Source organism: Equus asinus, chromosome 22 (assembly GCF_041296235.1).
Source record: "Equus asinus isolate D_3611 breed Donkey chromosome 22, EquAss-T2T_v2, whole genome shotgun sequence".
NCBI classification, from domain to species: domain Eukaryota; kingdom Metazoa; phylum Chordata; class Mammalia; order Perissodactyla; family Equidae; genus Equus; species Equus asinus.
In genome coordinates, this window is record NC_091811.1 from 58,232,723 (window position 1) to 58,257,027 (window position 24,305).

General features: G+C 46.7%; 3 protein-coding genes and 1 long non-coding RNA gene across 5 annotated transcripts; 2 read left to right on the forward strand and 2 right to left on the reverse strand.

Annotated features, from left to right (window-relative positions):
• The first annotated feature begins 751 nt into the window (after window positions 1–751).
• Window positions 752–2,666, forward strand: IL23A (interleukin 23 subunit alpha). Its single transcript, XM_014843912.3, has 4 exons — window positions 752–1,120; window positions 1,344–1,445; window positions 1,948–2,094; window positions 2,199–2,666. The coding sequence occupies exons 1-4, from the start codon at window positions 953–955 to the stop codon at window positions 2,358–2,360; spliced, it is 579 nt and encodes a 192-aa protein (XP_014699398.1). The 5' UTR covers window positions 752–952; the 3' UTR covers window positions 2,361–2,666.
• A 251-nt stretch (window positions 2,667–2,917) lies between these two features.
• LOC139041580 (uncharacterized) lies at window positions 2,918–12,301 on the forward strand. Its single transcript, XR_011497012.1, has 3 exons — window positions 2,918–3,047; window positions 3,195–3,270; window positions 12,211–12,301. It is a non-coding gene; the product is annotated as an uncharacterized lncRNA (long non-coding RNA).
• Window positions 3,527–17,167, reverse strand: STAT2 (signal transducer and activator of transcription 2). Of its 2 annotated transcripts, none has more exons than XM_014843906.3 (24): window positions 16,976–17,167; window positions 15,139–15,282; window positions 14,829–14,982; window positions 14,408–14,503; window positions 14,139–14,228; window positions 13,978–14,047; window positions 13,468–13,553; window positions 13,156–13,304; window positions 10,109–10,267; window positions 9,914–10,006; window positions 9,641–9,700; window positions 9,214–9,234; window positions 8,891–8,984; window positions 8,694–8,738; window positions 8,532–8,615; window positions 8,270–8,368; window positions 8,031–8,166; window positions 7,853–7,905; window positions 7,632–7,726; window positions 6,893–7,029; window positions 6,532–6,714; window positions 6,241–6,298; window positions 5,135–5,442; window positions 3,527–4,852 (listed from the first exon to the last, which is right to left on the reverse strand). In XM_014843906.3, exons 2-24 carry the CDS (start codon window positions 15,267–15,269, stop codon window positions 4,710–4,712), a joined length of 2,544 nt encoding a protein of 847 aa, XP_014699392.1. In that variant the 5' UTR covers window positions 15,270–15,282; window positions 16,976–17,167; the 3' UTR covers window positions 3,527–4,709. The 2 variants fall into 2 exon arrangements, with proteins under 2 accessions (XP_014699392.1, XP_070350757.1); XM_070494656.1 differs by having other exon boundaries at window positions 15,139–15,320; window positions 16,976–17,032.
• A 480-nt stretch (window positions 17,168–17,647) lies between these two features.
• Window positions 17,648–20,782, reverse strand: APOF (apolipoprotein F). The gene is made up of 3 exons (XM_070494210.1): window positions 20,772–20,782; window positions 20,012–20,220; window positions 17,648–18,749 (listed from the first exon to the last, which is right to left on the reverse strand). Exons 1-3 carry the CDS (start codon window positions 20,780–20,782, stop codon window positions 17,788–17,790), a joined length of 1,182 nt encoding a protein of 393 aa, XP_070350311.1. The 3' UTR covers window positions 17,648–17,787.
• Window positions 20,783–24,305: the final 3,523 nt, after the last annotated feature.

Consider the following 24,305-nt stretch of genomic DNA (forward strand, 5'->3'; position numbering starts at 1 on the left):
CATGGGGTAGGGGTTGGGTACTGGAATATGTAAATTGGATTTCTAGCCCTTGCTTAAACTGTCTCAAAAGAACCATCACCTGCATTCCACAGAGCCTTTGAAACTCTGGGCCACTAAGGTTGAGGAATCAGATGGTTCTTAGCAACAACTGTCTCCCTCCAACAGCCTTCCTAGTGTCCACAGAGAGGCCTGAAGTGGGGGAGCAATAACACTTTACACAGCACTTGTATGGCTTCCCTGTTCACAAAGTGCCTTTGAGACCATTCTCTCCCGGTGAAAATGACACTGTTCCCAGTGGAAAAAAGAAGCCCCCTTATTCTTAGATAGAAGGCATCAGGTGAGAATCAAACTTCTTTCCAAACTGAGTCTGCTATCCTATTGGGAGATAAATGGATGCTTCTGTTTTGGTGTTTCCTCAGGCAGGAAGAGGTGAGGAAACTGGGGTGGGGGGCTAGCTTTGAGAGGCAAAAAGATGAGGGAAAGGTTAAAGAGGAAGGAACTTGAGACTAAGATCATTTAAATATTCATTACTCCCACCCCCACGCCCACCCCCACCCCCTTCCACAGCCATTCCTGGAGAGCATTACACTACTGTCCCATCCCAGGCCTCCAGCCACAGCAACCACACGACTCATTTCCCCTGGAACTGAGGCTGCATACCTGGGCTCCCCACGGAGGGGGATGATGTAGGGAGGGGAATCCCACCTGCTGTGAGTCACCTGCTGGTATAAAGGGCGTGTCTTACAATGCAGGGACCTTAAAAAGAGACTCAGAGACAAGGGAGAAAAACAACAGGAAGCAGCTGAGAAACTGGAGGTGAACAACAGAAGGAACCAAACCAGAGCTCACAGAACAGAATCAGGCTGAGAGCAAGGGGAAGTGGGCAGAGATTCCACAGGGACTGACTGGTGCAAGGCACAGAGCCAGCCAGGTTTGAGAAGCAGGCAGCAAGATGCTGGGGAGCAGAGCTGTGTTGCTGCTGCTGCTGCTCCTGTGGCCCCGGACTGCTCAGGCCCGGGCTGTGCCTGGAGGCAGTAGCCCTGCCTGGGCTCAGTGCCAGCAGCTCTCACAGAAGCTCTGTACGCTGGCCTGGAGTGCACATCCACCAATGGGACATGTGGTGAGTGGCAGCCTCTGGGACCAAGCAGGACTCTATCCAAGCCCTCCAAGGCTGCACTGGAAGACTTTGGCCTTGGTGGAAGCTGGAGGGTTGAAGGCCATCAGGGAGTGAGAGAGGACAAGAGAGTGGGGTTCCTGGGAGTGTCATGGGCTTGAGGGTCCAGGTGGGGTTCAAAAGTATTTATCTTATTTCTTCATTCTTCCTACCCCCTGCTCCATTCCAGGATCTACCAAGAGAAGAGGGAGATGCTGAGACTACAAATGATGTCCCCCATATCCAGTGCGAGGATGGCTGTGATCCTGAAGGACTCAGGGACAACAGTCAGGTACTAAGATGAGGCTGGAAATAGGGGCTGGAGATATAGCTAGGCACCATGGTAAATTAGTAAAAGTTGTATCTGTCCTTGTCCGTTTGGCCTGCCGTAGAATGGACAGCTTATAAACAACAGAAATTTATTTCTCACAGTTCTAGAAGCTGGAAGTCTGAGATCAGGGTGCCAGCGTGTTGGGTGAGGGCCCTCTTCCCAGCTGCAGACTTCTCATTGTATCCTCAGGTGTCAGAAGGGGCTAGGGAGCTCTGTGGATCTCTTTTATAAGAGCACCTATCTCATTTACGAGGGCCCCACCCTCATGACCTAATCACCTCCAAAGATCCCACCTCCTAATAGGATCACATTGGGGGTTAGGATTTCAACATAGGAATTTTGTGGGGACACAACCATTCAGACCATGGCAGCATCTAAGAATGGCAAAGAACTGGGTGGGTCTTCGGTGAATGGAGTAGGAAGAGGGTATCCATTTTCTTTCACGGCTTTCTTCTCTCCCCAGCCCTGCTTGCAAAGGATCCACCAGGGCCTGGTTTTTTACGAGAAGCTGCTGGGCTCAGACATTTTCACAGGGGAGCCTTCTCTACTCCCCAATGGCCCTGTGGACCAGCTTCACGCCTCCCTCCTGGGCCTCAGGCAACTCTTGCAGGTATGAACTAGGGGCCTGGAGGATGGGGGCTTGCAGGGATCAGAGACAGGGACTAGGGGTGAAGGATCTAGAGTCCTCTCTGATTGTGTCCTGTGTCTTTGCAGCCTGAGGGTCACCACTGGGAGACTGAGCAGATTCCAAGCCCCAGTCCCAGCCAGCCGTGGCAGCGCCTCCTTCTCCGCCCCAAGATCCTTCGCAGCCTCCAGGCCTTTGTGGCTGTAGCTGCCCGGGTCTTTGCCCATGGAGCAGCAACCCTGACCCCTTAAAGCCAGCAGCTTTAAGGATGGCACCCACATCTATGGCTCAGCAATGCTAAGATGAATCTATCAGCCCAGGCACCTGCGAGCCAACAAGTTAATTTGTCCATTAATTCTAATGGGACTTGCATATGTTGAAAAATTACCAGTACTGACTGATTTCTGATGCTGACCTAGCAAAAGGTTGAGTATTTATTAGATGGGATGGGAAAATTTGGGATTATTTATCCTCATGGCAGCAGTTTGGGGAGGAGGATTATTTATTATATTTATACTGAATTATGCACTTTTTCAATAAATACTTATTTATGTGGATATCTGAGTCTAATTTCTAGGCTTGGTTGGGAAAAAGGAATAGAATGGAAAAATAGGGCCAAGGGACTACAATGTGCATCCTTCTGCTCTGCAGGGCTACAGTGCAGAGGGACATTTCCTCACAACCCCCTGGTGTGCAGAGTAACTGGGATCTTTTTGGTCTTAATCGCTGTATGGCTAAACAAGTTGAATGGGACTACAAGGGGTTGAGATTAGGAAGTGGGGCCCCTAAGTGAGGCCCCTCTCTTGCTCCCTGACCCAGTGCCTCCTTCCTTTCTTTCTTGGCCAAGAGTGTATTTGGCCAAAGACAGGAGTCCTGATCACTGAAGGATCGAAAGTCAGAGCTGTTTTGGGCACAAAGGGCATTCCAGAAAGATGGAGGTAAATCTCACAAACTAATGGGATTCTCCTTTAACGGACATCTGTGGGCCCCTTCAGTGGGGGATATGGTTACCCAAGGGGAGTTAAGCTGCCTTTGAAAGCAAGCAGGGGAAGGGGCTAGTGACTATTCCCCTTCCTTTTCTCCAGAGTCACAAGATCAAAAAAGCATGGGCTTTGGAGTTAGATGGACCCAGGTTTATATCTTGGTTTTGCCACCAACCAGGTGAGTGACAGTGGGCTAGTTATATAACTACTCACCCTCCCCCCAACTCATAGCTCACAGCTCCCCCTGGAAAATCTAAGCGACAGGAAAAGCTGCTCTCAACAGGGAGGTAAAAAGAAACATGACAAGAGGGGCCTATTGGGGTGGATGGAAGACAGGCCACGATTTGCTGGCTTCAATCCTACGTGGCCTGCTGGTGTCTCCAAGGACATTAGTCTTTGTAAGCAGAGAAGTAAAGAAGTTCAGAGAGGAAGCATTTCCAGGTCAGCACAAAGTTTATTAGCCACTTCTGCTCAGAAGGGCCTCTTTCTGCCCAGAACTGTTCCTCTGATGTACCAGGCAGGAAACAGCCACATGTAGAGGACCTCACTTGAATTCACATCTCAAGTTATACTAGAAGCATATCTTACAGCAAGGGCAGTTGTCCTGGGGTTCTCTGGCAATGGCTAAGGTGTGAAGTTGTTCAGAGCCCCATGATAAACTTTCAGGGTTCTAGTTCCAGGAACTTGGTCTTTGCCCAGGTCTATGCTCAAGGAATAGAAACCCTCCTTTCAGGTAAACAATATACTGTACAAAAGAAAGGGGATGATATCTTAATAGACAAATATCTAAGCCCCAAGGCTTCTCTTCCTCTGTAAAAATACCAAATTCTATCCAAGACTATAAAAAACAATTCCTAAATTCCCAGCAACCCTACCATCCCTGGCCCCAGGAGTGATTCGTCTTCTAAGAGTTGGGGAAGTGGAGACTAGGCAGAATAAGTTATTGTACAAAGCCTCACAGGCACATTCGATTGGCAGGCTCACTTTCACGGGAGGAATGGGTGTGGCCAGCTTGGGGGGCAGGGGAGGAGACTGGTAAGGCGAGGAGGTCTGCCTCCTATTCCCTTCTGCAGAGGGGAACTTCACATGGTGGGCTGGGGCAGAATGCCCTCAGTCCCAGTGGGAAAAGAAGAAATTTAGGACTTGAGGCAGGAGTGAGGGGAAGAAGAAAGGAAAAGGTTATCCTAGACAGGAGGGACCAGAAGAGAGACACAGAGTCCTAGCACGTATCTCTGTTCCTCACCAAGGGCCAATGCTGGTGGGCACCAGGTTAGCCCTACCAGCTATTAAAATGTTGAAATCCTTTTATACTGGAAAGAAGCCACTGCCCTGAGCTCTCAAAGTACATCCCAACTGTCCTGGCCTGCCCCCAACCTCTACACCACCCAGCACAGCAGGCAGCCTACAGGATCCTAGTTAGAGCCAGGGCCGACACTTGTTCTGCTTCACTGGCACCCCTTCCTTACCCATATTATGGTTTTACCTCTCACTCCAAATCCTGGGGTTAACCCAACTTAGAAGGGCCCCATGCCTGACTTCCCATCCTTGGAGAGCAACATCATGACTTGAGGGGTAGGAGAGGCAAAAGATATGGAAGGAACAGAGGAAATGTAGTTCCTAGTAGTCAGAAGGAATCAAGGGCCCTTCCGTGTAGAAATGGCTGGGGTGGAAGATGTACGCCTCATCCTCGGTGTTCTGGCCAGCCAACAGCGGGTCACCATTTGGCATGATTTCTTCAATCTTCGTACTGTTTCTGAAAACTAGGTAGTCCAGAGAAGGAAGTCAGGCCCTGATCTTAGGAAAGGAATTCCCAACCCATCAGGGAAAGTGAGGGAGGATGGCAGCAGAGGCCCAGACAGGCCTGAGGGGGCACTTAGGCAGGGCAGAGGGAGGTACATCCATTTCCTAATAGAAGGAACCACAAGGAAATGAGCCTCTCTCCAGTGAGGAACTTAGAGCTCGGCCTTTTCTGTAATGGGTGAGGAAGGAGAGGTGGGGAAGGCAGTGTGTCCCCTCTTCCCCAGCCCCACCTTATCACTTACTTTCCATTTCCTCAGTGTTCAAGTGCATCAGATCATGGGGCAAATCAGGCTCGGGCTCAGACTGTGAAATACGCTCTAGAATAGGCTCCAGCTTCAGCTCTGGTCCCAGGTTTGGCTCTGGCACTCCTGATACTGCGGCTAGTGTGGAGTCCAGCATGGGCTCCAGACCCAGCCCTGCCTCCAGCAGTTGCTCTAATCCCAGGCCTAGCTCTGGCGCGGGCCCTGGTGCCAGCCCTTGGTCCAGCTCTGATGATTCCATGTCTGGGTCCAGCTTAAACTCCGGCAGTTGTTGCAGCTCATCCACCTGTCTGGATACCCCAGTGCAGACAAAGGGGCAGGGAGTTGTTTAGGTGAAGTGGGGAATGGCAGAGCAAGCAGAGCCTGTCTCTCTAGTCTAAGAAGGCAACAGAGCAGAGCGCTTAAGAGCACGGGCTTTGGATTCAGGCTTGCCAGAGTTTGAATCCTATCATTTACTAGCCAGGTGACGTCAGGTAAGTTACCTAACCTCTCTGAACCTCAGATTTATCATCTGTAAAACGGGAACAACAATACCTAATAATATTTGAGAGGCAGTGGGATGGTTCAAAGCAGGGCTTTGGAATCCGACAGACCTGGATCATTTATTAGCCATGTACTTTAGACATAAGCCTCAGTTTCCTCAGCTGAAAATAGTAATAATAGTGTCTGCCTCCCAGGACTATTTTGAAGATTCAACAAATAAAACAAACACAAAGCATTTAGCTCAGTGCCTGGCACATAATGAACCATTACATGTGGCTGTTACTATACCCTACTCAGATGGGTTCTCATAAGGATTAAATGAAAAAAGTGTTCTAAGAAAATCTAGTACCATGCTTAGCATCAAGTAGATGCCCATTAACATCAGTGATTATGACTATTATTATGAGGGAACCCCTGTGGAGACAACTTAAGGATGGCAGCAGAAAAATAGAAGAGAGAGAGACTAGAAGAGCAGGAAAAATCCTGGAGGGCCAGAGAGTGTGGCTCAGTAGGAGAAAAGGCCAGAGTGACTGGAAATGGGCAGGGTCGGGTCATTATATCGGCTAAAAAGGGTTAGGGAGTTGGGCAAACAGTTCAGAGCTCACCTGTTAGAGACCATAATGAGCCTATGTTTCAGGTATTTCCTCTGTTCCTCAAGATTAACTGTAGGGGACATACACAGGACCAGGGGAAGGTCAGTGGATTGGACACACAGCCCAAAGATCCCCCACTGCAGATGGTCCTGACAGTCATATCCCCCTACTAACTAGCAGTGTCCATGGACAGATGCCTTAACTTCTCTGGGTATGTTTCCCATGTTTGGAAGGAAGAAGTTGGATTTGTGGATGCCTGAGAATCCCTGCAATCTGCCAGTGAAGTATGTCAGTGATTCTCACCTGTCTCCTGGTAGTAGCGCCCAAAAGCCTCATCTCGGGGGATTCGGGGGTAGAGGAAGCACAGTGGGTTCTCGGGGATGTTCTCCTCAGTGAGCAGCTGGTAGTGGCGGATGATTTTGGTCAGGGGGAGTGACTGCAGCACCTCCTTGGTGAAGGGCTGCACAGAGTAGATGAGCACCTTATCTGGAGAGAGGATGTAGGAACGGGCAGGCTTGAGGGAAGAGGCTGGGCCTGGGAGCTCCCCACTTTGGCTGTCCACCCCCAAACCTGCTGAGGGATTCAGGACAGAGCCAGGGAAGCCAACGGCATGCAGAGGGGCAGGAAGGAGAGGCTGTGGGAACAGCAGGGCAGAGCAGCTGACCATCATCCTGGTGTTCCACCCAGGAGCAGGTAATGCCCCCTTCCGATGTTTCACTGAAGCGCAGGAGAAAGGTGCCAGAGACAGTCTTCTTCAGCAGCCGGCGCTCCTGGCTCCGGCTCACAAAGCCCATGATGCGGCTGGAGAATGAAAGCAGCTGTGAGGCTCTCCTGCCTCCCTTAGGTAGAGAGAACGCACCGGGTTTTGGCTCTGCCCCTTCTAAACTGTTCCATCTTGGCCAAGTCACTTCACTTTACTGACAATATCCAGCTCCCAGGGTTAGAAGTGGTATCAGGATTCAGTGAGGTCACAGAGGTGATAAGCACCTTATAAAAGACCAAGTGCTGTGCACATGGGTAGGCAGTGTGGTGGAAAGGCATAGGCTTGGGGTCTGACAGGCCTGGGTTCGAATCCCACCTCTGTCCCTTAGGTACATGCTTTAACTTCTCTGAGCCTTAGTTTCCTCACTTGAGGGTGGCAACGTCCACCACTTAGCATGGGTGTAAGGATTACATGAGAGAACTCATAAAGAGCACCCAGTAGGCTCTGGAACATGCTAGATGCTTGACTAATAGTGGTGACGAGTATTGCAAATGTGAAGGGGTGTGACCTTGCACCAGTGTTTGCTCGCTCTCCCTGTTTGCCACATGAGGGCGCACAGAGTCCACTCTCAAGCCCAGAAAGGCAGCTGGGCCTGGGGGGGGGATGGAGGTAGGAAGAGCGAGGCTGACCAAGGCCTCACCCATCATTCCAGAGATCCTTCAGGTGGTCATGTACCAGGTCCAGAATTTTGTCAAGCCATGTCCAGAACGGCAGCTTGCCAGGGGGGCTCTCTCGCTGAAGGAGGAATGGAAAGGCAGGAAGAGATGTGGAGTTGGCCCTGGTGTGGGGAAGGAGCGATGCAGAAAGGCTAGTGTTTGGACTGGGGGCTAGGATCTAGGTGCGCAGGATGCAAGGAGTTACCTTAGTGAAGTCAGCCCAGGACAATGACGCATCCTCAGTCTTACAGTTCTGCCCTGTGGGCAGAAAGACAGTTCAGATGATGGAAGGAGGCAAGGCCGGGGGCCTGGGGTAGAAAGGATGGAGGGCCAGGGCAGACTAAGGCTAGGGCAAGGCTGAGAGAAAAGAAGGAGGTCAGTACCAAACAGCTTGTTCCTCAGCATGCTCAGCTGGTCCTGGTCGAGGCCTCGGCCGACATAGGAGAGGAACTGCCAACTGAGAGCAGGGCCCAGCAAGCTCCAGGGGGCCTTGGGGGGACTGGAGAAGAACTGCTGATTCTGCAGGGGTGGGAGGAAGGCAGGATGGCTCAGAAGCAGCGCCCTCACACCAAGCTGCTATACCCCTCCTCGCCTCCCTTCACCTGTGGGCCCCTCCTCCTACCTGGGGGTTTGAGCTGAGCAGATTGAACCAGAGAACCGAGGCCCAGGCAATTGAGAGTTGGTTCATGTTAGAAATAATCACCACAGGGAGGCAGTCCGTCTGGGGAGAAGACAGGAGTCACCAAGAAGGGATATGTTCCTAGCTGCAGACATTTGGTAGGAGCAAGGGGTAGTCTCCCACGCTGAGAGGCTTCTGGTTAAGCCCCCCCTTATGCCTTCTCCCAAATCTGCTTCATCTCTCCCTGCCCTTCATTTTCACTCACTTTCAGTTCCTGCTTCAGACCCTGGTAGGTGTATTTGACCGTGAAGCTGATAATATGCAGTTCCTCTGTCACACCCAGCAGCCCCTGACAGCCAAAGACACAGTGATCAGAGGGCCCTTTGGCAAGTTCCTCCTGCCCCCCAATCCTCTGTCCACGCCTCACCTTATTGCTGCCCTTTCCTGAACAGGAACGTTGCTCCACCAGACTCTGTGAATGAAGGAGAAGGAGAGAGAATGCCAGAGTAGGGACTCCAGAGTTCCTGGAAGCCCTGTTTTGCCCTCCACACTTCCCAAAGCCTGGGAACTTCCCCCAGCCCCTGTTCTGTTGGACTAGAAGCTTAAGCTATGAACTCTTCTCACCAGGTAGCTGAAGTCCCAAATCAAGCCTTGACTCTGCCCTTTCTCAGGGGTCAAAGTTTTCTGGCTTGAGGTCAGAATGTTGAACTTCCGGAAGCTATTCCAGGAGGAAGAAGATATATGGAGGACGGGAGCAGAGTTATTCTAAAAACTCAGCAGGAAAACAACAAAAGTTCCACTTGATTTCAGACCTCCCCTTCTCCCTTTGTCCATACACCACCCAAGCCAACCTCATCCTTGTTTGTGCCCCCATCAGGGCTGCCACATGTGCGGTTGTCAGATCACACAGTGAATAAACGTTTGCAGCATCCTCGTCAGGCACCTACCCTTGTGTTTGAGGAGGATTCCTGAAAAGAAATATTAAAAACAAATCACTGCGAAGCAAAACAGTGTAGAAGTTTAATTTGTCTTTGGGATCAGACAGACCTGGGTTCAAACACAAATCTGCAGCTCACTAGCTACGCAGCCTTGCACAAGGCACATAATCTCTCTGAGCTTGTTTCCTCCTTTGAATGGTGCATTGATAATACCTAACTCATGGGGTTCCTATAACAATGAAATGAGTACTTGACGAGCGCCTATCACATAGGAAGTAATCAAGAAAAGGGATGAGTTATTATTTCTATGAGTCAGGAGTCGAAGGGGGAAGAACACAGCCCCAGGGCTCCATTGTGAAGAGTAGGTATCTCCTCTGCCCCACTAACCCACGTCCTGGGTACCCCTTGGTCCCACCCTTCACCTGCCCGATCTTACCTGTCAATGGAGACTTCTGCAGTCAGTGACTCATTGCCTTCCTGGAGTCTCACCAGCAGCCTGCGGGGAAGGGAGGTGGATAGGGGAAAGTGGACAATCTCAATCTCCTGGACAGACCAGATGTTGACAAAGATAAGGGAAGAGATTAGAAGAGGTAGGTGGATTGAGGGGAAAAGAAAAGAGACAGCCAAGAGTGGGAAGAGGTGTAAAGTCAGAAAGTGAACAGCATCAGGGCTGGAAAAAGGAAGCAGGCATGAGTTCTGAAATGCCAACCTTGTTCGGACAGTGAACTTGCTCCCAGTCTTGAGGATGAGGGGTCGATGGGGAGTTTGGGGCATGCAGGGCTGGGTTTCTACCACAAAGGCTCTAGGGAGAGATGGAGAGGATACAGAGCTCACTGTCTGGAAGAATGGCTCCCCTTGTTCTTTCCCTCTGCCCTCCCCAGAGGTCCCTCCCGGGCCTCTAGACCTGTGGAGCAGACACTGTAGCAACTCTGTGACCTGGGCCTTCTGCAGGTCCACCCCTTTGTGCAGAGGATCTTCCTGATAGCTAACCAGGTGGCTCAGTCCCTTCAGCTCCTTCAGCAGCTGCCGCAGGTGAAACAACAGCTTTGCTCCAGCTGTGAACCTGGGTGACAGAATCCGAGGGAGAGAGAATCAGACTCCGAGAGCTCTCCTTTAACTATGCGGACGGTTAGGAACTGATTGAGACAAAAAAAAAGAATCCAGGAAGCATATGAAAGATATTCAACATGATTCACAATCCAAAAAATGAAAATCAAAGCTACTTTCACATATAAAGCTGGTAAAAGATCTATTAACGTAATAAAGCGAACTTTCATATGATACTTGATATATACAATTTATTCTAAGTGCTTACACCTATTAATGCATTTAATCCTTACAACAACCCTATGAGGTAGGTACTATTATTATGCCCATTTTACAGATCATAAAACTGACGCACAGAAAGGTTAAGCAACTTGCTCAAGGTCATAAAACTAGTAAGGGATGAAGTTGGATGTGAGCCCAGGCAGTCCGGCTGCACAGGCAGTACTTTTAACTCCTATCCTTTACTATCTCCATAATACAAAATAATAATAATAGGCAAAGTAGTGAGAGGAAAACAATCACACACTACGTATAAGCAAACAGATTGGGATGGCAGTTTGGAACTATTTTTTTAAAAACCTCAAAAAATGAGCATACATTTTGCAGTATTCCATTTCTAAGATATATCTTATGGAAATAATCAGACAAATGTATGAAGAAGTTCACAGCTTTGTTATTTGTAATAGAAAAATTAGAAACAATTAGTATTGGGTATATAAATTATGGCACATTAACATTATGGAATACGATGCAACCATTAAAAATAATGATATAGGAGGCTGGCCCCACGGCCTATTGCATAAGTATGGCACGCTCCACTTTGGCAGCCCGGGTTCTCCAGTGTGGTTCCCGGGTGTGGACCTACACAACTTGTCAGCTATGCTGTGGCAGTGACCCACATACAAAGTAGAGGAAGATCGGCAAGGATGTTAGCTCCAGGCGAATCTTCCTCAAGCAAAAAGAAGAAGATTGGCAACAGGTGTTAGCTCAGGGTGAATCTTCTTCAGGAAAAAAAAAGTTACAGGCTCAAATTTTAACATGAAAAAATGTCCAAAATTATTAAATTTTAAAAAGTTACAAGACAGTACACATATGATATGATCTGACTTCTATTTAAAATAGATGTATACTTGTGTATACCCATAGGGAAAATCTGGAAAAATCTATTCAAAAGCCCTAACAGTGGGTATCACTACATGATCAGATTATGTAGGTGGATGATTTTTGCTTTCTTTTCTCTTTTAAGTTGTCTGGAATTTTTTCAATTAGTATACATTTATAATCAGAAAAAGCAATAAAGCTCCTTCTATTAAAAACAATGAAAGAAGGGCTGGCCCAGTGGCACAGCAGTTAAGTTCACATGTTCTGCTTTGGCAGCCCGGGGTTTGCTGGTTCGGATCCTGGGTATGGACATGGCACCACTTGACAAGCCATGCTGTGGCAGGCATCCCACGTATAAAGTAGAGGAAAATGGGCATGGATGTTAGCTCAGAGCCAGTCTTCCTCACAAAAAGAGGAGGATTTGGTAGTAGATGTTAGCTCAGGGCTAATCTTCCTCAGAAAAAATAAATAAATAAATAAAAACAAAAAAACTAACAATGAAACAGAGGATCAACACAATAACACCACCACCACCACCAAAAAAAGGTATATACTTTAACCTAGAAATACCACTCCTGGCACCCTACATCATAGAAAGAATTAAGGATGTAAATGAAGATGTGGCTATGAGATTATTTACTGCAGCACTGTTTAAAATAGCAAGAAATCATTCACAGGCATGGTTTGTCAACCCCTATACAAGATGATGGATACGTTTGCAACTGCAATATAAATCCTGATCCTGTACCCTAAGCCCTATACACCTGTTTTCAATTTACCTGAACAGTTGTGGTATATATATATATATATATATATATATATATATATATATATATATATATATATTTTTTTTTTTAGGAAGATTAGCCCTGAGCTAACACCTGCTGCCAATTCTCCTCTTTTTGCTGAGGAGGACTGGCCCTGAGCTAACATCTCTACTTTATATGTGGGACACCTGCCACAGCATGGCTTGATAAGCGGTGTGTAGGTCCATACCCGGGATCTGAACTGGTGAACCCTGGGCTGCCAAGCTGGAATGTGTGAACTTAACCACTGTGCTACTGGGCCAGCCCTGTGGTATATTTTTAATAGTTTAAATTATAATGAATTTTCTCATGAGAAAACACTTAAAACAGTAGGTATTTTTCAAGTATGTTGAAAGACACATTAGTTATTTTTTCTACACCACAATAAAATTAATATAAAATAAAGAGTTTACTGGAAAAAAATAGCAAGAAATTAAGAACAACCTAAATGTCCAAATATAGGAGATCATTAAATTATGTTACCTCCATATAGGGAACTACGATGCAGCCATTAAAAGTAACATGGGTACATATTATAATATACTGCTAAGTTAACAAAAAAAACAAACCCACAGGTCTAAAATAGTTTGAACAGTATGATTCAATTTTTGTTTAATAATATTACAGTAGCTACATCTGAGTAGTAAAGTAATAGGTAATTTTCTTTCCTTTTTTTTTTTCCTGGCATTATATTCATTGCACTAAAAAAAAAAGTAGAAAATATATTTCTCGAGTGATTAAAAAAGAAGGAGAAACTAGACTGTGGATTAATCCATTACTTTCACCAAAGCAAAGACTGGGCTCTGGGCTCCCTGGGTGGTGATAATGAAGAGCAGAGGGTAGCTACAGTCAGACGAGGGAGCTGGGATCATTCTGGGGAGCAGAGGTTAAGGAGAGCAATACCTCTTGCCATATATAGGGCATTACACCTTACAAAGCACAGCAGGGTGGCTAGGGCTAGGGCTGGGCCAGCATGAGGGTGGGGAGGTGCTCTCACCAATTCTCCAGTTGTTCCAATCCTCCGTGCATGGGGCCTCCAATGCAGGCCTTCTGCTGCTGGACTTTCCACTCCTCCAACTTGGGCAGCAGTAGCTCGACTAGGGTAGTTAATCGGCCCAGAAGTGCTTTGGAGTCATCCAGCACCTCCTGGGAAAGACACAAAGTGAGTGTGAACACCTCTCACCATCACCCTCCACCATCCAACTGGGGATGAAGAAACAAAGAAGTCAAGGCTAAGAGGCCAGGGCTCCCAGATCCCTCATTGTCCCCAGTTCCCTGCTGCCCACTCCCTGTGTCCTCTGCCTCCCACCTTTCTCCTTTTGTCCAGTTCATTGAGAGTTTCCTGTAGAAGCTGCTGCTGTCTGATCTGACGGGGGTCCGAAGAGGGTGTCTTCACTGGATGGCAGGGGCAGGGGTAAGACAAGTGCTCAGACAGGGCCCCTTCCCTTCCTGACCAGACCTCAGTCAGAGTCAGGATGGGGGATTTGGAAGGGAGAGGAAGGAAAATCAAGGAAGCATAGGAACCTCTGGGCCCTCACGTGAATTCTGAATGGTCATGCTTGAACCAGAAGCCCACTCAGTCTGCTAAGGCAGTTTGCCGTGCATCTCCTCCAACATTCACTACTGCCCCTCAGCCACCCCTCCGGATGACCTCCACGACATACACTGGCACTTCCACCTTTGCATTGTAGCGGGACTGGAGCCAGTGAGGTGTAGCCAAAGGTAATTACTGCTTACTGGGGCCCTTCCCTTCTGCTCTCTTCCACCCATACCTCCCAGCATCACCTGTCTTTCTCCCACCCCTCAATGTGCTTCCTACCTGAGGTATTATATCGGAAAAGGAAGACATCCTGCTGGTCTTTCAGTTGGCTGATAGATTTCACCAGCTTCTGTAGATGGGATGAGACCCAGATGAGGCTGCTTTCACGGGAGGAGGCAGGCTGAGCCCTGCCCATCCTGACTCTTGCCACATCAACCCACCTCCATCATAGCCCTTAATTCCAGGATCCGGGATTCAATCTCATGCTGCTGGCTCTCCACAGGTGCTTCAAGGGCTGGCTCTTCTTGCTCCTGAAATAAGAGGCTCTGAGCACATTTCAACTCTTGACCTTTCTTTCATCTCTGAAATCCAGGCCTGAAATTATCCCACAGGATGTGAGGGGATCTTGTTTGAGACGAATTTCCCGAGTCCTTTCCATGGTCCCTCTCTACTCCAGGAGTTTTCAACATCATCACCAAATTGTTCTTACCAACTGAGCCTTCTGAGCCTGGATCAGAATTCTTTTTTCTTCCAGAAGGAGATTAAAGATCATCTCAGCCAATTGGGTAGGGCCCTGGGGAAAGGCCTGTAAGTAGGAAAAGAGAAAGGATTGATTGAATTAAACTGCCTTCAATGAACTACCATCCCAGACCCTCCCCACCAGTGACCCCAGTACTTCCCCCTCCTTCAGGGCCCTTCCCCTTTTCACCACTGGTACCCCAAACCCTAGCCACTTCCTAACAGGGTCATCTAGACTCTGCCCTTCTCTCTGATAGCAATCCTTCAAGTCCAGACTCTGTCCTCCTTTCCCCAGGTCTGCCTCTGTCCCTCGCACCTCCAGGTCCTGTTCCATACCCTAAACTGTAGTGCTCTACACTCAGTTCCCATTCCTACTTTGTTATTACCAGTACCTGAATGTCCCGATAGAATTTTCGCAACTTGTGCCGTAGCAACAAGCACTCAGGGTCCTGGCTGCAGCGGCCACACTCAGAGGTCAGTTGGTCCAAGAAATGGAAGAATAGCATGTTAGCCTTGGAATCATCGTTGCCCAGTACAGCTTCTTTCCTGGGAACCGGGAATAACAAGGATTAGTATCTCTGCAGGTTGGCTACTGTGTTCAGGCCTTCCAACCCCTCCCAGCCCTTGGTGTCTCCAGGATCCTGGGGGCTCAGAAGAAAGAAACCACTTTCCTCATCCCCCACAACTCCCTGAAGGCCTCACCAGTTCTGGTCTTCAATCCAGACAGCCAAGTGCTGTCGAATGTCCATTGGCAGGAGGATATTTGAGTAGAGCTCGTACAGCTGATCCTGAAATGGGCTGTCGAGATTCTGTAGCATCTCCCATTGTGCCATTTGGGGTCTGAGTCTGAAGGATGCAGGTTCTCAATTGGAAATTTTGCTGGACTAAATCATCCACAGTCTCATGATTTTTTATCATTACAAATTAAAAATTTTTTAATTATACAGGTAAGAAAAAATACAAACAAAAATTAAAGTCTAGATTGACCCCACTCCCGATCTTGCTCCCTTCCCCTCCTCTCCAGAAGCAACCAATATTATCAGTTTGGTGCATACTCTTTCAGGGAGCACTATTTAAGAGCTCCAATATCTGAGCCCTTTTTATTTAATGGTAATTTTCAAACACATATCAAAGCAGAATGAATAGTACAAGGATCATCCATGTACCCATCATCCAGCTTAAACAAACATTGATGATACTTCCACCATCTTTATTTCATCTATCTCCCCCAATGAATTTATTTTAAATTTATTTGTTTGTATTTGTATTGGTTTTTGCTGGAACATTTAGAGATCAGTGTGGGTTACAAGTATTTATTTCAGCATGATCCCTGCTGGCCCCAAAGCTTTATCAGGGGCTGAAACTTCCTTGGAGTTAAGGTACACTCTAGAAACTGCTCTCCATGTAGGAAGGAGGAGCTCCATTCTAGAAAATATTTATATACTCTGCAAGGAGTCGCTCAATCTCTAAGATTGTGACACTTTTATGATCTCTGTCAGTCTCTGATTCTTCAGGTGGATTATCAACTTTGGAGAGACCCAGAAATTTCACTCAAGACTGGTTTTTCCTTGTCACCAAGCTGGCTGGGCAGAGACTCTCTCTCCCTACCTTTCCCCACCCACTGCCATCTGTCAGTTGAGGAAATTAAAACACATTCTTGCTGCTGCCTGAGCCTAACAGAAAAGAATAAAGGCACACATCTGTGGTCTAAAAGAGGTCACATGATTTTATGACAAATCAAAGAAACATGTTTGAGGTGGAAGAGATTATTTTTATCAGTATGAATAATCACTGAGCTGCCTTTCTACCTGCGGGAGGTAGGAGGAGGAGAAGGAAGGGATCGGGCACCTTATTGTCCATTTTAATCCTTTTAGTAGTGCTTGACTTTTCTAACTATGTACGTGTATTGCTTTTTAAAAACAAATGACAAGGCCCCAGTTCTCAAGGAACTAATGGGCTGGTATTAAAAGAGCAAGGTGGCAAGTAAACCCTGAGGTTTAAATATGAAACAAACCCTGGTCTTCTCAAATGGATTGCAAACACTAAAGCTAAGGGCTGTAACACTTAAGTTTTTGACCACTTATCCCCCACTCTCTTAGGTATATATTTTGTGCTCAATAAGCTTTCATGAAATGAACTGCATTTTGTATGTGACCTTACGCAAATCGTTTCACCGTTCTGTACCTTACACTTTTTAACATAACAAGTAAGGATGATAAACCCTATCTATCTTTAGACATTGTTTTTTTGTGCGGATCAAAATTAGCCCAGAAGTTAAAGCGCTGGCTAAGACACTGAATCTATGCAACAACGCCAGGTTCCAGGCTTTGGAGGCTGCCAGGGGAGTTTTGAGAGGGGAATGTTGGGAAGCTAGGGTGGACAGGATGGGGAGATCCAGGATGCAGCAGGCGACAGCTCTTATTTCAACCTGGGGACAGAGGCTGACCCTTCCGGAGCGCACCCTCCAGGGCCTGCTGCCCTTCCCAGAGAGGAACTCGCGCCCCCACCCGCACCCCCGCGCGCGCTCGCAGGGCCGTACCTGGTTAGGGTGTCCAGCCCGGCTAGCTCAGGAGGTTCTCGTCCAGGCTTCCGGTTCCCAGCAGGAGCTCCGGACTAGGACCTCCAGCCCCACCCCCGGCTTCGGTCCGCCCTCTGGCCTGCCCCTTGGAGCAGGCTTCAGTGAGCGGCCGACCCTCACCAGGCCGTGAGTTCATTGGCAGCCCTATAGCCCCTCCCCACCGCGCGGGGCGGGACAAGCGGAGCCGAAACCACGCCTCCAGCTCCAGCGATTGGTGAGAAAGCTCAAGTAAGCCCCGCCCCATATCTGCGGAGGGAGGAATCCTATTAACGGAATAGCCGGGGACTGCAACAGCTGATTTCCGAGAACTTGCACCACGGCTTCTGAATCGAGACTGGCTCGGGACCCTGGAGGCACTAAGGGAGGAAGAGGTGGGACCAGAATTTCGAGACTTTGGGATAGGAAGGGGAGGGCTGAAGTAATAAAAAAATAATAACTATTTACTGATGGTACCATGCGAAGCATTTTAGGTTCATTCCGTCGTTTTTAATTTTCACAAAACCCATTGAAGTGAAAATCATTATCCTCACTTTAGAAATTTAAAAAACTGAGCTTAGAGAAAGAAGTTATTAGTCAGTGATCATTGAGGTTCTAACAAGTGAAGCATAGATTCAAAACCAAATCCTCTGACTCCAAACCCCAAACTTTAAAATTCCTACATTTTCCAGCACTGCCTTCCTCCTTGATAACAAATCAGAGATTTGGATTTTTGAACAACCACATACAGCTTGTCAGAATATTAGATTTATTCACTCTGTGTTTACTACCTTCTTTTACATCCCAAGACTCGCATCCCAGAGTCTTAAACCACTGCTTGTTGTATGTACAGCCCAACCCCAGTAAGGTGTTGGAGTTACTACTTCTGACACCAAAGGGGTCATGGTAGTTGTTTCTTCCAGGTCACCCACACCTGAGGTGCCCCTCAAGCGCTCCTCGCTGGTCTCTGGCAAAGGAGTGTTTGCCTGTTTTTCATTGTAATACTGGATCAAGCGTTGAACTCCGGCCTTCACTGCAGGTTTAAGTGCAGCACTGATCGCTAGTCCTGTGGGCCCTCCTGACAGTCCAGCCATGGTTGTTAGAAGGTCATAACCCAGATCTATGACCCCATCTTGACCTCGTTCCTTGGCCTTGTCGGAGCAGTTCTGAGCAGCGTAATACAAAGCTGTGCCCAGGTTGTAGAAGGTTCCAACTCCTGGCAACAGCTGAACTATATTGTGCACACTTTGCTCCTGCTCGTGTTCACAGTCCTTGTTGGGGAGGGAGCGCCGGGCCCTCTCTTGGCCTGGCTGCTCCCTGGCCAACAGCTGCAGAGCAGAGACCAGGGCATCCGCTGACACCGCCCTCCCTGTGCTTCTTCCTTTCTCCAGCCCTTGAAGATGTCTGATGAGGATCTGTGTAGCGTTTACACCGCCCTCGCGGACGAGCTGAAGCTGCAGGGCCCGTACATCAGCCTGGCAACCAGCTTCCTCCAAGGCGATCATCAGTGAGAGGCCTATGAGGAACTTGGGTAGAGGGGCCATGTGGGTGAAGCCAGGCAGGGACTTTGGGAGCAGGGTCTGGCAGGACAAGGGGTCTGAGGAAGATGGCCAGGATCCCGAGGCTGAGGGAAGGAGCCTCAGGACATTTGTCTGGTTTCCATGTGGAGCAGCATGAGCAGGGCCTAGCAGGAGGTAGCAAACGAGCAGCTCAACTGGTATCATGAGTCTGAGGCCACGCATATCTGGAACAGAGTGCCCTGGAGAGGGGAGAAACCAGAAACACACAAACCATGCCCCTAAGGCCTGTGGTCCAGGAGGAGCCCAGGACTCAGGGCACACCCCATCCATCACCTCCAGGCTTCTGTTCTTTTTAGATAAACGCCTAACAGTAAATGCAACCCGATTGTTTCCACTTGTCTTCCTCCATTTTCAGGTCATCAGAAACGTCCTCTGCCTTATTTCCACCCATTTATAGGGGGCCCCAAATTACCACACAGTCCAGGTGAGAAGTGAGACTGCCTCAATAGGCTTGGTAGTTCCTCGATCCTGCTCCTGAAGTTCTGCCCACTTCTCTGTCCCACAAAGAAAAGTTAATTGCTTTCTCCTATGATCAGTAAGAGACGTAATCTCTGCAAATATTTGTCCACTTGTACTGGCTGCTCAAACCTTGTCCCCTTGCCACACATTCGACCTCAATACCTAAGTCCCTGTCCTTTCGCATTTCCTAGAGGTCCTTGCCACATTCCCACTCTAGCTTATAATAGGAGCCAGGAGACCCAGAATCAGAAGGGGTTAGATGCCTATGATTCTCTCTTATTTTATTTCTCTTTTCAGTTTAAAAATATTAGCAAGCTACAGCATTTGGTTGGGCATTTAGTACAGGGTAGATGAATGGGAAAAAGGTTAAAATGTCTCTCGTGCTTAGTACATATTATATGCACAGTATACGATAACTGAAAAAAAGACAAGAAAAAAGGGAAAATGGAAGAATAAACAGAGACTGAGAGCTACTAAGTGGAGAGGGGCAAGGCTAACACTAGTCACATGTGGGTTTTAGCACTGGGATGAGATAAAGAACATACATCTGTCCTAAGTAGTCTCCAGTGTTTCTAACTACTTATTGTGTCCCATCCTTGAACACAGTCCTGGGAAAAGAGACTTGTCGCCTAGGTGACATTGAATATCTGAAGTAAACCTGGACAAATTCCTGAATCAATTTCTTGTAAAGCACTTCAAAATAATCGTGGGACATTTGATAAATAATATTGTCATCATCCATAGACACTGAGAACCTCTCAACTTGACAGCAAAAGCTTTGAATTGTATCACCAGTGACATGGGAGATGGCTTCTCAGCAAACTCAATCACTATCTGCACTAAGCGGTAGACCAGCCACCCCAGTGGGTATGTTTGCCACCGTCAATACATCCCTCAGAGTGAGTAGCTGAGTGTTGGATTTATCCAAGCTCCCCTGCGGGTCCCCCCAGATCCCTCAGAATGACCTTAGTATTGCTGACACCTTCTTCCTCGATGTGCTTTTTACTCTCATGGATGAGGGTTTTGGTGGTGTCCTTTCCTCCCATCCTCACAAGCTCAAGTTGCAGAATGTGGGCCTCAGTTGGGCAGCCAGCCTCCTCCAGGACCACTTCCAGAGCCAAGGTGGATAGGTACTCAGGCAGAGGGGCTAAGGAGGGGCTGTGTGCAAGAGATCTTGGCAGGTCCTGGGGTCTGGGAGAGGGATCTGGTTGGAGAATGTGTTCAGAGGATGCCCAGTTTCTGTGAAAGAGGGCTGGAAGGTCAGCACCCCTTTCTGGGCATTTCTTGGAAAGGCAGCCACTGAGGACAAGACACAGCAAAGGAGTAGCACAGCCTGGCTCATGGTGGGTCAGCAGGAACAGGCCTGTTGGAAAGAAGCAGTGCTCAGGTTCGGAAGTGTGGAAAGGCTTGGGATGAAGCAACGCCAAGACTGGGCAGAGCTAGGAAGTGTCTTAGCCCTTGGAAACTTCAGTCACCCTGGACATACCTCACTCCCACTCTTAAACGCTGTGGGAGATCCTCAGTGTTTTGAGGAAGAAACAAAATGGTCCAATTATCTCCTTTGCTTTGGTATCTTCATGACCTGATGACTGTTTTGATTTCTTTTTTTTACCCCACCTTCTCCCTTACTCCAGGCAGAATCATGAGAAATCCAGAATGCCAATGACTTGCAAAACAGTGAAGGACATAGCATTTGCAAATATTTATGTGTCTCTTCCCACCTCAGACTTTGTCCTCCTCACCTTTGCCCCATACTGACAAATAGGCCTTTCTTTCTTCGGCCCTGTTGGTCTTGCCCCATATCCCTATTGTCCCTAGACCTATACATGAGATGAAGAGAAGTTCCTCTGTACCTTCTGAGGGGGAGAAGGGGGAAGGCAGAAAGGCTGATGATCTCTGGGAAGGGATCTTCCCCAGAGTTCTCCTTATTAAAACAGTTCTTCTAGGGCCAACCCCGTGGCCCAGTGGTTAAGTTTGCGCGCTCCACTTTGGCGGCCCAGGGTTTCACCAGTTCAGATCCTGGGCACAGACATGTCACCAGTCATCAAGCCATGCTGAGGCGGCATCCCACATGCTACAACTAGAAGGACCCACAACTAAAAATATACAACTATGTACCAGGGGGCTTTGGGGAGAAAAAAAGGAAAAAATAAAAAAATCTTAAAAAAAAAAAAAAACAGTTCTTATTAAAAGAATACATTGGGTGGAGGTGCAGGGAAACTGGACAGATTGGAAGGTCAAACCAAATCAGAGCAACTTTTACTTTCTCACTTTTCTTTTCTTTTCTTTTTTTTTTGTGAGGAAGATAGGCCCCGAGGTAACATCTGTTGCCAATCTTCCTCTTTTTGCTTGAGGAAGATTGTTGCTGAGCTAACATCTGTGCCAATCTTCCTCCATTTTGTGTGGGATGCTGCCACAGTGTGGCTTGACAAGTGGTGCTAGGTCTGTGCCCAGGATCCGAACATGTGAATCCCAGGCCGCTGAAGTGAAGCTCGCGAACTTAACCGTGATGCCACTGGGCCAGCCCCAACTTCTTCTCACTTTTCCATTTCCAGTGCAAAACACAAATAAACGTTCATCAGCTGGATAGTATCTCTTCCAAATCTAACCAAAACTCCAGGAATTGGACTTCATTTGGGGTTTAGGGGTAACTCTAGTCCAAAAATTAGGGGAAGACAGTATCTGATGCCTTCTAAAACTGGTACAAATTCCTACATATCATTACAGCAAAAAGTTTCCTCGGTGCTATCACTCACCTCTGATAGACAGCCAAAGGGAACAGGCCAGAGAAAGGGGCCCAGAGTCCTTCTCTCTATTTCTTTCACCTCTCTCAGTTCCCAGCAGTGGCCCCTGAGAACTAAGAGCAAAGACAGAAGAAAGAAGAGGAGGAGGTCTGTAAGGATACACTATCAAAAAACTGGAAGAAGTGAGAGCTACGTGCAAAGGGGTTCAACACTACCTGAAATTACTAGACCCTAAATCCTTGGGGAATCCCTAGGACTCTATGGTTTCTGTGTAACAATGTAGCAAAGGGTAAAATATTTAATCCTTTTCTCCTAAGACCTATCAAAGAGCAAGAATATCTACTCTTACCACTTTTTCAGCATTGTACACAAAGTCCTAACTAGTGTAATGAGGAAAGAATAAAAAATTAATGGCATAAAGCTAGAAAGGAAGAAGTAGAACTATATTAAAAAAACAACATGCTTGTTTATGTAAAAAATCCTAAGGAGTCAAATTTTTTTTTTCTTTTAAGATTTTATTTTATTTTTTTTCCTTTTTCTCCCCAAAGCCCCCGGTACATAGTTGTGTGTTCTTCGTTGTGGGTCCTTCTAGTTGTGGCATGTGGGACGCCGCCTCAGCGTGGCTTGATGAGCAGTGCCATGTCTGCATCCAGGATTTAAACCAACGAAACACTGGGCCACCTGCAGAGGAGCACGTGAACTTAATCACTTGGCCACGGGGCTGGTCCCTCAAATTTTTTTTTTTAAAAACTACAAGAACTAATAAGTGAATTTCAGAAGGTGACAGGATAAAGCGTTAATATAAACAAATAAATTATATTTCCGTATCCTAGGAGCACACATTAAAAAGTTAACTTAGAAAAGCAATTCCAGTTAAAATGGTGTTTAAAAAACACATAAAATTCCTAAAAGAAGGAAGAAGATAAGGATGCTCACTTTTGCCACTTTTATTCAACATTGTTCTGCAGGTTCTAGACACGGTAATTAAGCAAGAAAATAAAATGAAAGGCATCCATATTAGAAATGAAGAAGTAAACGATCTCAATTTGCAGATAACATGCTCTGGTATATAGGAAATCTCAAAGAATCCACAAAAGATTATTAAAATAAATGAGCTCAGCAAGGTTGTAGAATACAAGATCAATATACAAAATCAATTATTTGTATACATTTGTAATGAATAATTTGAAAATTAAATTCAGAAAATAATTCCATTTACAATAGTATCAAAAAGAATCAAAAAGAATCAAATACTTAGGAATAAATTTAACCAAAGTAGTACAAAACTTGTACACTAAAAACCACAAAGCATTGTCAAAAACATTAAAGAAGAACAAACTAAACCCAAAGCTAGCATAAGGAAGGAGATAATAAAGATTAGAGCAGAGATAAATAAAATAAAGAATAAAAAAGCAATAGATAAAATCAATGAATCCAAAACTGGTTCTTTAAAAAGATCAACAAAATTGACAAACCTGTAGCTACACTGATGAAAAAAAAAGGAAAGACTCAGATTACTAACATCAGAAAGGAAAGTGAGATGCACAGCAAAGGAAACCATCAACAAAATGAAAAGGCAACCTACCGAACAGGAGAAAACATTTGCAAATCATATATCTGATGAGGGTTAATATCCAAAATATATAAAGAACTCATATAGTCAATAGCAAAAACACAAACAACACAATTTAAAAATGGGCAGAGGATCTGAATAGACATTTTTCCAAAGAAGATATACAGATAGCCAACAGGTACATGAAAAAGTGCTCAACATCACTATTCATCACAGAAATGCAAATCAAAACCACAGTGAGATATCAGCTCATAACTGTTAGAATGGCCATTATCAAAAAAACAAGAAAGAATAAGTGTTGGCAGGATGTAGAGAAAAGAGAACCCTTATGCATTGTTGTTGGGAATGTAAATTAGTGACGCCACTATGGAAAACAGTGTGGAGGTTCATCAAAAAGTTAAAAATATAGCCAGCCCCAATGGCCTAGCAGTTAAAGTTCAGCACGCTCCGCTTCAGAGGCTCGAGTTCGCTTCTCAGGCATGGAACCACACCACTTGTCTGTCAGTAGCCATGCAGTGGCAGTGGCTCACATAGAAGAACCAGAAGAACTTACAACTTTACACAACTATGCACTGGGGCTTTGGTTGGAGGAAGGAAGAAAAAAGGAGGAAGACTGGCAGCAGATGTTAGTTTAGGGTGAATCTTCCCCTGAAAAAAAAGAAAAATTAAAAATAGAATTTCCATGCGATCCAGCAATTCCACTTCTGGGTAGTTATCCAAAGGAAAGAAAATTCTAACTGGAAAAGATATATGCATCCCCATGTTCATTGCAGTGTTATTTACAATAGCCAAGACACAGAAGCAAACTAGGTGTCCATCGGTGGATAAATGGATAAAGAAATTGTGGCACATACACACAATGGAATATTATTCAGCTGTAACAAGAATGAAATCTTGCCATTTGCAACAACATGGATGGACATTGAGGGCTTTATGCTAACTTGAATAAGTCAGACAGA